Raw genomic sequence first — 12,191 nt, 5'->3', positions numbered from 1 at the left:
ACCCCACAACAGAGTGTCTTCAGAAACGCCTGATCAAAAATAAACCGATTAAGTTTCTCAACCTGCTTCTATACTTGTATATTGCTAATGATTAAAAAAAACACTTAGTGCATCTGTAAATCTGTAAAAAATAAATAAAATAAAATAAATAAATAAAAAAAATATTTGGTTTGCCATTAAATGGAAAAGACTTTTTTTATGTGCAACTTTTATAATTAAATGTACTTCACTGTACAAAATACATCTTAATACTATAAGAACTGCATCATCTTTACTGGGGAAAAATACTTTTCTAAATAAAATACCAAGTTAATATCCTTCTGTTTCTGTTCAAGTATAATTTAATCTGAATAAAGTAAACAAACAAATATATGCAATTTCAATATTTGTGTCTTATCATACTTGTGATGTGCTTAGTTCAGAAAACACACAAGCTTACAAAAAAAGTTATGAAACAGTGCCTCTTTATTTTTTTCCGCACTCACTCGAAAATGCATATTTACATGGCATGCCACATCAATACAGGAACTGACTATGGACACAATCAATAACACGTAGAATCTGCTCTGGGAGTTTAGGGCAGAGGAGACTGTCCCATGAACAACCAACCAAGAGAGAAGATAAATGAAGCTTTTATACTTTTATACACGTTCAGGCCAGACCGGGCCCATTTATAGAAAAGAGTTCCTCTAAATTGGGTTGTTTCAAAGACTTAAAAAGTGATCAAAGTCCAGCTGACACGTAAGGAACTTCTTTCACATTTGTCATTAATGGCCGACGCCACGGAAGAGTCTGAGACGATGATCCTCTACACTCTGCCAAAAAAACCACAAGACTGTTCAAATTCAGGGGCAAGGGCAGATAATTGTACATTTATAAGGAGAAAAAAGATTTACAACATTTATTCATTCTTGATGAGGGCAGGCTGGTAAACTCCATTAGATGTCCAGTAATTTCAAAATCCCTTAATGTCTTCTAAGATAGTGTCCTTTTTCAGGGTAATAATCCACAAACGTGATGTCCTTTTTTTTTGGAGAAAAAAAGACCCAACAACAAAAAAAAAAAGAAAAAAGAAAAAAGAAAAAGGAGTGGACTCCAGAAGCTCCGAAAGAGTGGGGAGAAAAGTTAAATACATAAAAACACCCAACTCTGTGTACGAGTTTGTCTGTGATAATGCAAAAATAACAAAATAACAGTTATCTGAACAAGATTCTTCCGATGGAGATCATCCTCTGAGGAAATGTTTTGTCTTTGATCGATCAGTATTTCCTCTGTTGGGATGAACAGTTTTTTCGTATGAACATTCACACACACATTCTCCAGGAATCATTCACTCTCTCTCTCTCACACACACACACAGACATTCTCTCTCTCTCTCTCTCTCTCTTTCTCCAGCAGAAACAATTACACATGCAATGTGTTTTCTGGACGAGGGCCCCTCAGATCAGCCCCCTCCTCTTCTTGTAGTCCTCCAGGTTGAGGGACCTGCGGGGGGCGCCGTCCTTCACCGGCAGTGCATTAGAGCTCACGGACAGGGACTTTGCTTCTGCAGAACACAACAGCCACGAATTACATCTCGGTGCTACACTGTCACGACCGACGCCACGAGGAGAACAGCGTCCACCTGTGCAGCTTCCTGGTCGGCACCGTGAGACGTGCAAAAAGCAAAAACCTCACTCACCTGCATTGGGAACCTGAAGGTCGATCTTGACGTCAAAATCGTGAACTTTAAACAAGTCTTCTGAGAGGTCAGTGGTTGGCTTGGGAACATCTTTATCTTTTGGGTTTGCTTGGCCCTGTAACGAAGACAAACAAGACGTCAGAACTCCTCAGGGTGAAAACCTACAGTTGAAGTTTAGTCGGTGGTCGTGCTACAATCGTTTTCTATATACTCTGTGGCTTTCATATTTCACACAAGGCTTACAGCAGCAACTAATCTCAAAATAGTCAGAGAAACTATTAAACTAACAATCCCAGATAAAGATGTAATTTAACACCAAACAATGTCGTCAACCAGCTGCTGCTCCTGTTTGCATATTTCTTTGGAGCAGGACGACAACCAGGATTTGACCTCATTTGCACAAACTCACATTTACAAAGCGAGCGGCTTCACTCTTCAAACACGTTTCCTACGGGAGCAGAGAGGGAGTGTCCCGCTTACCAGTTTGTTCTTCTCTCCGCCAGAGGGATCTGCTCCGGACCCAGAGCCGTACTTCTGGTTCAGGTGTGCGAGAATAGCTGCGTGGACTGACGGGTCTCTGGCCTGGAGAAACGGCAATAGTTCAATAATTCAAGCAAATCAAAGAATCCAACTGAGATTGGAACAAAAAGTCCTTGATCAACTCAAACTATTAGATAATTATTAATGAGAAAACGTACATTTGACACCATGGTGGGTTTGCACTGCCTCCGTGTGAACGGGTCCATCTGTTGGTTTTTTGCGTTTAATCCTTCTGCCTGTTGGAAAATGAACAAAAATAAAAAATTGAATATTTTAAAGACAGCACAGCTTTGACTACATGTTGATTTATTGTCAAAAATAACTAAATAAATAGAAAGAAATGTCTATTCAATGGAGCTAGAACAAGGTTTGGGGGCATTGAGGAGGTTAAGTTACTGTCCAGCACAGAACTCCTACTGAGTCAGACATTCAGTTTTAAGCAGGTTGAACTCGACCACAGAGGAGCTGAAAACTGTCACATAGTTCAAAATAAATATTTGAATTGTGGCCACATTTTCAATTAAGATATCTCCATAAACTGTAACAAAAGAGTTAAAAAAACAAAACAAATAAACTACTAACTTTCCATCACAGTATTAATACTGATTTTATATAATTATATCAGGGCTTAAAGTAAAAAAAAAAAAATCCTGAGCCTGAATTTTTTCAGGGGTGCAACAATAAACTGTAGATCACATTCTAACTCTAAATTGCAACATTTACATCCTAACATTTAATAATAGTTAGAATTTTTACTATTTTTAAGTCCGTTGTTTGCAGGACACATTCTCATAGCTTTATAATTTTGTTCTCCATCTTTCCAACAACAGTGACTTTAATAAAAAAAATTAAGGCTTAAATGATGCGTTAATGAAAAATCTGAATTTCCGTATTCTAACTCTAATAACATAGCGTTCATGTTACAGGTTAACTCAGAGGAGCAAAAATAAGTTTGGTATATTGTCACCGTTTGCTGGACATTAAAATGTGTCCAGCCCTTGTATTTATGATTATTCTGGAAGTTTGACAACTCAGAGCTCATTTTTTCCCCAAGTTGTCTTGAATGCAGCATCAGCTGGATCTCAACCAAGCTTTCCAAGACCCACCTCCACCTTATTTCTGATTGGCTAGTGATGTTAGTTTGGAGGTAAAGCTGCGTTACTATCATTCCATCGGCAGGTGGCACCATATCCTGCATCAACATTTATTTTTTTTTGTTTTCTAAATTGTTGACCTTTTTTTTTTTTTAATCGCGATCAAACACCACGCGCCAAAGAGCCGGCACGGTGCCGGAATACTTTAAGACCTGTTGTATTCATATGTCAATAATGAATCAATCAGTGGTCAAACATTAGAAGATACTAATTTTTAATCATATTAAAATCAATTGGAGCCGACTAATCAGAACAGCTCATCTCTATCTTTGTTTTAACAGGAAACACATAAATATATAAGGAAGCACACAGCAGCTGGTTCGGTGCATTAAAGCCGAGCAGATGAAGGTGGAAACTTACCACAAGAGCTTTCTCAGACTCAACAATGTTCCAGCTTCTGTTCCTCTGGTTAATGTAGCTAGAAAATAAACAGATTGAAGGTTATTAAGAGCTGCATTAAAAAATATTACATAAAAACCTTAGACCTTTACAACCTTTACATTTAATTACTTGAATGTGGAAATGATATGGATTTCAATCGGAAGCTGTAAATTCTGTAATTTCCTCAGTAGCAACGTGCAGTGTTTTGTAACTAAGGTTAGATGAATTCCACCATCACCAATAGAAAAAAAACCCACAAGACTTTAAAGCAGTTGAAAACAGTCTTCAGTCTCTATCCGCTGCTGCTTTAATACACAGTGATAACTTGAGGTTTTGTACCTGATGGCAGAGATGTTCTTTGTCCTCTGTCTGTCCAGAGCTTCGGCTCGTTCTTCCAGCTCATTCAGTTCGTCCTGGATAACTTTTACTTTCTCACCGTCTCCACTTTCTTCTGCCATGGCCTGAAACAAAGAGACAGTTACAAGTTTATTAACAGATTCACGGACGAATCTATCGATGGCAACACCTACACAAACCTTTTTTGAGTCCATTCAGAAACGATTGTCTCTTACCTTGTCTTTGAGTAGCTGTGTTTTCTTCATGGCGTAGTTGGGTGGCGCTTTTCTGAATCTGTCCTTTTCTTTAACGATCTGCAGAAAGTTTAGACAAAAACACTCGTGTTGAGCTTCGTAGCGCATGCGGTCAGAGAAATCCACGACCGTGCAGCAAAACCAACTCACATCTTCAATGTCTTTGTCGTTGAACTTGTAGTTCAGAGCTTCTTTGATGGACTGCTCCTTCTTGGTGATTTCGTCGAGAGTCGGTACCTGCATGCTGGCGACCATCATCTGAAAAACACAAACACATGAAACACAATCTACCTCATTTCACTGTAACAGTTACATGTTTGATGTGATTTTTTTTTTCTTTCTTCTTTGTAAAAACACCCACTTACCGCCTCTTTCCACTTCATGAATTCACTTTCTGTGAACTCTTGATTTGATACAAACTCGAGTCTGAAAACCCGCGTGTCGCCACCATGTCTGAGGAAGATACAGATCAGCCAAAGGTCATAATCTATTAGCTCACTCTCGACTGCATGTTTAAATATGTTCAAAATGTGACAGAATACCCACCTTAATTGTAATCCCTTGTTTGTTCGCGTTGATCCAAGCTGGTAAACCTTCGCTGTCTCTACTACATCCACAATCTCAGCAACCTGTCCACAACAAAGAGACAGAAACTTAACCACATCTTCACTTAAATGTCGTTTTTAAAGAGATTTTTTACTATTAAACCACCAGTCAAACGTTTTTAAAAAAAAAAAAATCTTGTTTTTTATTGAAATGTATCCAGTTTAATGTAAAAAACATCATGGAATCAATATAAAACCTAAAAATCAAAGTAACCGTCTTTAGCTGATTCAACATGTCAACACACGTGACATTGTTTCTTTCTAAAATGGAAATCAGACACTTTTCTTCCCAGTCTTGTTGCAGAAGTTCCCAGAAATGTGTGTCACTTGTAGTGAGCTTTGCTTTCACTCTTCAGACCAGCTCCATGGGGTTAAAGTCTAGAGACTGGGACATGGTCCACTCCATGTCTTCAAGCTTTCCATCTTGTTTTTATCCTGAGGTAGTTCTGGTAGAGCTTGGACTAAAGTTTTGGGTCATTTTCTTGCTGTAGGATGAAGCCAGTTGTGTGTTGTTCTAAAGCTTCTGACCGGTTATAAAGCATAAAGACTCATTGCTGCCCATCGTGCAGCAACAAAAAGCCAAACTCACCCTGTAGACCGGTTTACTGCTGCTGTTGCCGATCCCTATCCTCACGAAGCAGCCGGTCACCGTCTTGGCGAAGAAGGGCATGTGGCACCAGCGCTCCAGCTTGTGTCTGGACAGACGGATCCTGTTGAGCTCATCCGGTAGAGAAACGGGCTGCGACTTCGGTGGAGTCTCTTCTTTTCTGTGGATCGGTTCAAAAGGTTACGAGAAACCAAGAGGGAAAGTGTCGACGCTGCCGTGAACATGCTGCTTATAAACTACTCACTCGTCGTCATCGTACGACGAAGAACGCGAACTTCGATCACTTTTCACCGATGACTTGTCGTCGTCTTCCTCCTCTTCTTCCTCGTCGTCGGAGTAAACCTCGCTCGTCTTCAGGGGCTGACGTTTAGCCAGGAGCTCCGCTGGGGAAAAGAGGAAATGTCAGACTTCACAGTCAAATGGATTTTTTTTTTTTTCTTCCCACCACAATCAACTCACGGAGAAGTGAAAGCGTTACCAACCTGTTTTGTTTTTCTTCTTCTCACGTTCAGCCTTCAGTTCTTCCATGGCCTGGGATTTTTTGTCGAGTTTCTCGTCGCGTTTGGATCGTCTCTCCTTGTTGTGTGACATGACCTAGAAAAATGGAGGAAATTACAATCGCAAGATAAAGAAAATGTTGATGACTATGAGTTTATTTCGTCCGATATTTCCACTTCCTCTGAGCAGGTGTGGACCAGACAAGTGAACTTGAAACGTGGGTCTTGGTTAACTTGTAAGTGAACTCTGGTGTGGTTTGTAGACGAGTGTGAGACCAGAGTAAACACAGGACCAAATGCAGTATGCAACACAATACAAAAGCACTAAAAACCAAAACAGACATGGAGAGAGGACATATTTTTTTCCTATGGTGCCGTTTCTTTTTCATTCCCTTAACATTAATTGCAAGATAGAAATGCTTTCTGCCTCGCTGCCTTTTGTGGTCATGTGCGTGATTTGCTATGTGCATTTGACAAATAACAACAAGAAACAAAATCCCCAAAACAGCTAACTCCACATGCTCCGTGTTTTCTCTTTGTACTGTTGTTCACAACGTGCCAGAAACAGGACTCACCACTTGTGCGTCTTGAACCTGAGATAGTTTCCTTTTTTCTTGCTCTTCCTCCTGCTTCTTCTTCTTCTCCTCCTTCTCTTTCTTCTTTGCCGTCCTCAGCTTCTTCTTAATTTCAAACCTTTGAAAGCAAATGTGATCTTAAATAAACTGCGAGCTCGCGGCCTTTTTGCGAGAACAATCCTGCAAGAAGAAGAAGAAGCTCGTCGCCGCTCACCGTCTCTTTAGCACCTCTCTCTTCTCAATTCTGTTGAACAGCTCCTGTTCCCTCTCCTTCTCCGTCATCTGCTCCAGACGAGCTCGGTCCTCGGCGTCGCCCATCAGGTCGTCGTCGTAGCCGTCCCTGAACACGTCGTCCTCGGACGAGTCCGAGTCGGAGCTGGAGGACGAGCTGTTGCTCTCTGAATCCGACACCTCGCCTGGACATTTTAAGAAATGACAAAAACAGAAATCAATCGAGGCGTCGGTGGCCTACACCCATCCAAGAGTTCGTCTCCAAAACAAACAGATGACTTTCTAACATTTGATACAACATAGTGTCGGCAGTAGATATTAAGTTAAATCACCAAGAAATGATCCATCCGTCCACTTAATGTCACAGTATAGAAATATACTTCACTCATATCAGAGATGTATTCAGCAAAATAAACATGTCTTACTGCAACAGTTTACTATTAAAGACCCTCAAATGTGTGAATATTATGTTTCAAAGTTTGTTTGTCTTGACGTATTCTTGACAAAACATCTGCTCTGTATTTTATAGTACTGGTCTACTTATTAATTAATTATCCTTGTTGTGTTTTATCTGCACAAAATGTCTCATTAATACATGAACATACAGTTTGTGGCAGTGAGGGATTAAGTTTAAAAAAAAAAGTGAGAAAGTAGAAAACAAAAGCAGCTTTGACCAAGTAGCATTTACAGGTTCTTATAACATCATTACTTTTATTAGGGCTTAAGAGCATCAGTAAAAAAAGGCCATTTTCATATATCTAGTTTTAAGGCTTTAAATCATCAGTAGATAACATTTGTCCAGGTTTTCTGTAAGTGTGTATGACCTGTGCACTTCAGGACAATGTAACACAAACGACCAAACAGCAGCTTAGATGCTACTCTGAACGCCAGCGGGGATGAAGAGGATGAATGAGTCACGTAATCCCAGCCACCTGAAATACCCGTGGACATGGCACCCTGGTGATGTGTACGGTTCATCATATGTCTGGACTTTCAGCTTTGCTATTTAAGGAAGGCGACGTAGAAACGTGTTTGATTGAGACCTGGACGTGAGTCTGAGCAGGTGCTGACTGAATTGAACTTCTACAACGCAGGTTTGTCAGTTCTTTGATGCACCGATCGAGTGGATCTCTTAGGATAAGTTATTAAAGCAGATTGATTTCAGAGCATACCATATATTTTTTTTTTACTTCAAACACCAAAAAAAACACATACCCTCCTCCGGTGCAGAGCTCTCAGCTGAGCTGTCTCCATCTGAGCTGCCGGACGCCGTCGTTTTATTAACCTTCTTCTTCGTAGCGTTCTTCTTTTCAGACCCTTTCCCTTGTTTAACCTTCTTTTTGCCTTTTGTGCCGCCCACAGTCCACTAGAAAGAGAAGTGAAACATTCATGAGATATGTCCCAACCTGGAACGTCTTTCAGAGCAAAATTCTACGGCCGTCGTCGTACCTCATCGTCGCTGTCAGATGTCTCTGAATCTGTGGAAGCTGCTGGTTTGCTAACAGGCTCTTCCTGCTCACCGGAATCAACCCTCTTCCTCTTCGCCAAAGACAATAACTCCTGGAAGTGACAATGCGGTGATACGGTTCAGAAAGAAGACACGGCAAAATATAGGGCTGCAACACATGTCGATGTAATCATGACGTGAACTATGAAAATATGTCACAATGTTTACATCTGTGCACAGATATGGAGGCTCACGCTGGAAAAAACAAGTCATTTAAAGTGTGTTAAAACGTTTAAACAGAGACGTAATGAGAAGCATGTTCAGTAAACATGAAGGGGACCAGCACAGCAGCGTAAAACTACGCACAAGCACGTCAACATAGAAGATCCACCGGATTACAGCCTCAAAACAACGAGACGCTGTCAGTATTTAGACTTTCACAGTGTTTTTGTCTTATTGTTGGTTGGTGGTCAGCGCTTAGGAGTCAACGTCATGTCCTCATTTGTTGTTTTTCTGAGGGGGGAAAAAACTAAAACTCTCCAGGGCAGATGTTAATGACTAGTTGCAGTATCGCTTTCCAGTTGATTTTCATCGGCAAACAGGCAAATACACATTTGCTTATGTACATATAAGCGTACGTTAAACATCGGATCCTATAGAACCAAACTTTGGAGCTTTATTAATCGGGCTCTGTTCTGTGTTTTGTTTGTGTGTAATGTTGTTTGTGGGCGCGTAGGTGTCCATGATATAATTTTATGTATGCTTGTACATATACACAGCCTGACATTGTTTTTTCACATCATAATGTCTATACACTGATTAATATTGGTCTTTTACGTGATATATTTACAAAACATCATGTATGAACTGTCCCAACAAAATAAACTAATAAATGAAATTAAAACGTATGAAATGCTCTAAGCGGCTGTAAGAAAACTTTTCAAATAATTCTAGTGCATTTTCAACAACACTGTTCCTAATTAGGGTTATTCTGCAAAAATGAATGCAACCTTTCATTCGTGAAACCTTTCGTCAGAATTGTGAGGTTTGAAACGGATTCTTCATTCGTGGTTTTCAAGCAAAACTATGTCATTGTTAAAAGAAAATGTTTAAGTAAAGCAAAGCAAAGCTTAGTGGTAGAAGGAGAATATTATTATAGAGATAAGTTAACCAAAGGTTTAACAGACTACAAAGAATAACTGTTTGTAGAAGCCCTGTTACAAAGTTAAAGAAATGTTTAATGTAGCCTGTAACTGTGGCCATAGCTGGCAATAAAACGAGCCCAGAGTGGTCCAAGAGACGACTTGTTTACAGGTGTAAAAATGTCCCACACTCAGAGGACTATGGTGGTTTAAATTATGAATCCAAGCAAAGCTTTCAAATGAATGACTAGCAAGAGCAAATGTGAAATTTTGTTTAGCAGCTGCCAGTTTCCCACAGGTAAAGTAACATCGATCAATAGTGACCAAACACACATTCTGGTACAAGCATGAATACAAACGTGTCTTAACTGCACTTGTGGAAAGCTCAGAATCAAGGTATTTGTTCAGAAGAGGGTCTAATTATTGACAAAAACATTAACTTGAAGTTGTATTCGCTTCTTTCTAAGATGTCACCAACTCACTTCAAATACAGTTTCTTTAATCCTGCTGACAATCACAGTCAATCGTCAATCAAATTGTTTTGGAAAACACAGCACGATATGACCTCTAATTACTTCTATACATTGGGGTATGCAGAGTATGCAAAATAAAATAAAGATATTCAAAATTAGGAGACTAAAGCACACGAATACCGGGATGTTATTTTACTGTTCCGAAAACATTACTTAGACGGCAACCAAGGAAATAATGCCCAAGTTTTCTATTTTAGCCCTTGTTTATTCACTTCTTAAGACAAATTTTATTGATCCACAAGGGAAATTGCTTAAATAGCTGGATAGAGTATGGTATAAAAGAAGTTCTGTGGCGTTCGCTATGAGAGCGGAGCTGAATCAGTGCTGGAGGATGGGCTCCTCTGCTCCTCTAATGTTTGGTTTAGTGGATGGACGGATTGTCCATGATGGAGAGCAGTTTATCCAATGTCCTCCTGTCCCTCACTGAGACAAATGTCTCAGATCACATGTCCAGTCTTTCGGATCAATTTGCCGGTACTACTTCCCCAACAAACAACAGCAAAGTACAAGTGTATCTGCAACAACAGACTGGTAGAACACGTGTCTTCATGTCTGCTTTTCTAAAGGCATTTGCTGTTGTCAGGTAAAAACACAAGTGGCTCAGACCATCGTTGAGTGCAGATTATTGGAGCAGCGCGTCTGTACAGTTCTTCAGACTGTCATGTTGCACTCAGCTTGTTTGACAACAACACAGAAATAGAACTTCAGCTATGCGCCCATGACGTCACCCAGGAGCAACGATGCTAGCTTAAAAGCCTAGTGCGACTCCTTTTAATGTGGCGATTTGCGCAAATAAAAAATAAAATCAAATTCTCGTTAAGTCTGAAAGGTAGCACGCAATCCCTTCAATCGTGCACGGTCGCAGCCAAGCAGCTTACCAGTCGAAACCAGTCAAAGGCCTATGGCGCGACATTTTCGAGGCAACATAATACTGCATGACGGCTAGCGCTGAATGTAATGTAACCTTAATGTTAGCACAACTTGGCTCGCTCATTCCGAGGCGGTTATTGCACCAGCTCCGGCATTCAGTACTGCACTGTAACAAAAAAAAAGATTAAACCCGATGCAATATGCGCATCAGGAGTGGCGTGTTTATTCAGGAAAAAAAGAAAAAAAAGAAATGGGGATTGAAAACACTCTCAGCTTGTTCTAGCGAGGCCAAGCACAGCGCACTTAGCATACATTAGCTTCCCTGTTGACAACTTAGGAAGACACCAATTTGAACAAAAACCGAAAAACTAAAACCTACCTCGTCTAAGTTGTCGTCACTGGCGCTGTCTTCTGAGTCGGAGTCAATCACGACTCGACCTTTCCGCTTCTTTACACTCACCATAATTAGCTTTACAGGCTAACCTGTGTCGTCTAAATGTTTGAGGCTAGCCGTTGCCGCTACCTAGCTGTCAGCAACACAAAGGTGGCACTGCGCATGCGCCCTTGTAAAGCTCCCATAGTTACCGCAAGAGTTTGTGTGCCCGGCTGCTAAAATGTGGGCTTTGAAATCACAGTAGCGCTTTCCTTCTTGTGTGATACAACCAACAGAGTTCAAATAAAGAGTTAAATATGGAAAATACAGTATGCTTATTCTCCTCCATCGTGTTTATACGAGCACAGACACCTCACAATCAGTAACCATACATTAGCTTTACCTCAAACTGTTTACAACTTAGGAAGTCAAACTCCGCACTTGGAACAACATCGGAAAAGCCACCACTTACCTGGTCTAAATTATCATCACTGGCGCTGTCTTCGGATTCGGAGTCGATCACGACTCGACCTTTCCGCTTCTTTACACTCACCATGATTAGCTACACAGCTAACCCTGCTAGTAACACTCGTGCCTTCTGATGCTTGCTTGAGGCTAGCCCACCTAGCCGAGAAGCGAGGCACACAAAGGCAGCACTGAGCATGCGTACCCGATTTGATACTACGATTTATATTATTAGTTTCTATGTCTGGCTGAGATGTAAATCATATTTGTATATGTCGTGTCATTTAATTCACGGTGTTCACACAGTTTTAGACACGGAACGAATACACATCAGGGTGTTAGTAGTTAAGGGAACTATATATAAATGCGGCAAATGTGTCAGTCAGAACTGAAATCTTTGCTGCACTCAAGCTACGTTCAAGATCAAGCCTTTTACTGTTGCAAAATCCGTGTTCCCATGTGTCTCATTGGCCACGATGTGTTACGTTTTTAACTCGACG

The 12,191-nt window shown here is 40.5% G+C and overlaps 1 protein-coding gene across 2 annotated transcripts; it reads right to left on the bottom strand.

Annotated features, from left to right (window-relative positions):
• Window positions 1-447: 447 nt before the first annotated feature.
• Window positions 448-12,023, bottom strand: rtf1 (RTF1 homolog, Paf1/RNA polymerase II complex component). 2 transcript variants are annotated; one of them, XM_047610756.1, is made up of 18 exons: window positions 11,699-12,023; window positions 8,311-8,421; window positions 8,077-8,227; window positions 6,845-7,046; window positions 6,631-6,748; window positions 6,041-6,152; window positions 5,803-5,941; window positions 5,541-5,718; window positions 4,893-4,975; window positions 4,712-4,799; window positions 4,497-4,604; window positions 4,329-4,406; window positions 4,096-4,217; window positions 3,736-3,793; window positions 2,380-2,457; window positions 2,162-2,263; window positions 1,682-1,796; window positions 448-1,546 (listed from the first exon to the last, which is right to left on the bottom strand). In XM_047610756.1, the coding sequence occupies exons 1-18, from the start codon at window positions 11,780-11,782 to the stop codon at window positions 1,440-1,442; spliced, it is 2,034 nt and encodes a 677-aa protein (XP_047466712.1). In that variant the 5' UTR covers window positions 11,783-12,023; the 3' UTR covers window positions 448-1,439. The 2 variants fall into 2 exon arrangements, with proteins under 2 accessions (XP_047466712.1, XP_047466711.1); XM_047610755.1 differs by lacking the exon at window positions 11,699-12,023 and adding an exon at window positions 11,233-11,400.
• Window positions 12,024-12,191: the final 168 nt, after the last annotated feature.

This window comes from Mugil cephalus, chromosome 17 (assembly GCF_022458985.1).
Source record: "Mugil cephalus isolate CIBA_MC_2020 chromosome 17, CIBA_Mcephalus_1.1, whole genome shotgun sequence".
Taxonomy (NCBI): Eukaryota; Metazoa; Chordata; class Actinopteri; order Mugiliformes; family Mugilidae; genus Mugil; species Mugil cephalus.
The sequence above is the reverse complement of the archived record's forward strand: the minus strand, read 5'-3'. Positions and strand labels throughout refer to the sequence as shown.

What these genes read in the sequence shown, in the direction of transcription:
- rtf1 (XM_047610756.1), bottom strand. Translation starts at nt 11,782, where the DNA reads ATGGTGAGTGTAAAGAAGCGGAAAGGTCGAGTCGTGATCGACTCCGAA. An exon ending in ACGACAAAGACATTGAAGAT is followed by an intron (nt 4,407 to 4,496) that starts GTGAGTTGGTTT and finishes AACTTTCTGCAG; the next exon opens with ATCGTTAAAGAAAAGGACAG. An exon ending in AAGAACATCTCTGCCATCAG is followed by an intron (nt 3,794 to 4,095) that starts GTACAAAACCTC and finishes TTTATTTTCTAG; the next exon opens with CTACATTAACCAGAGGAACA.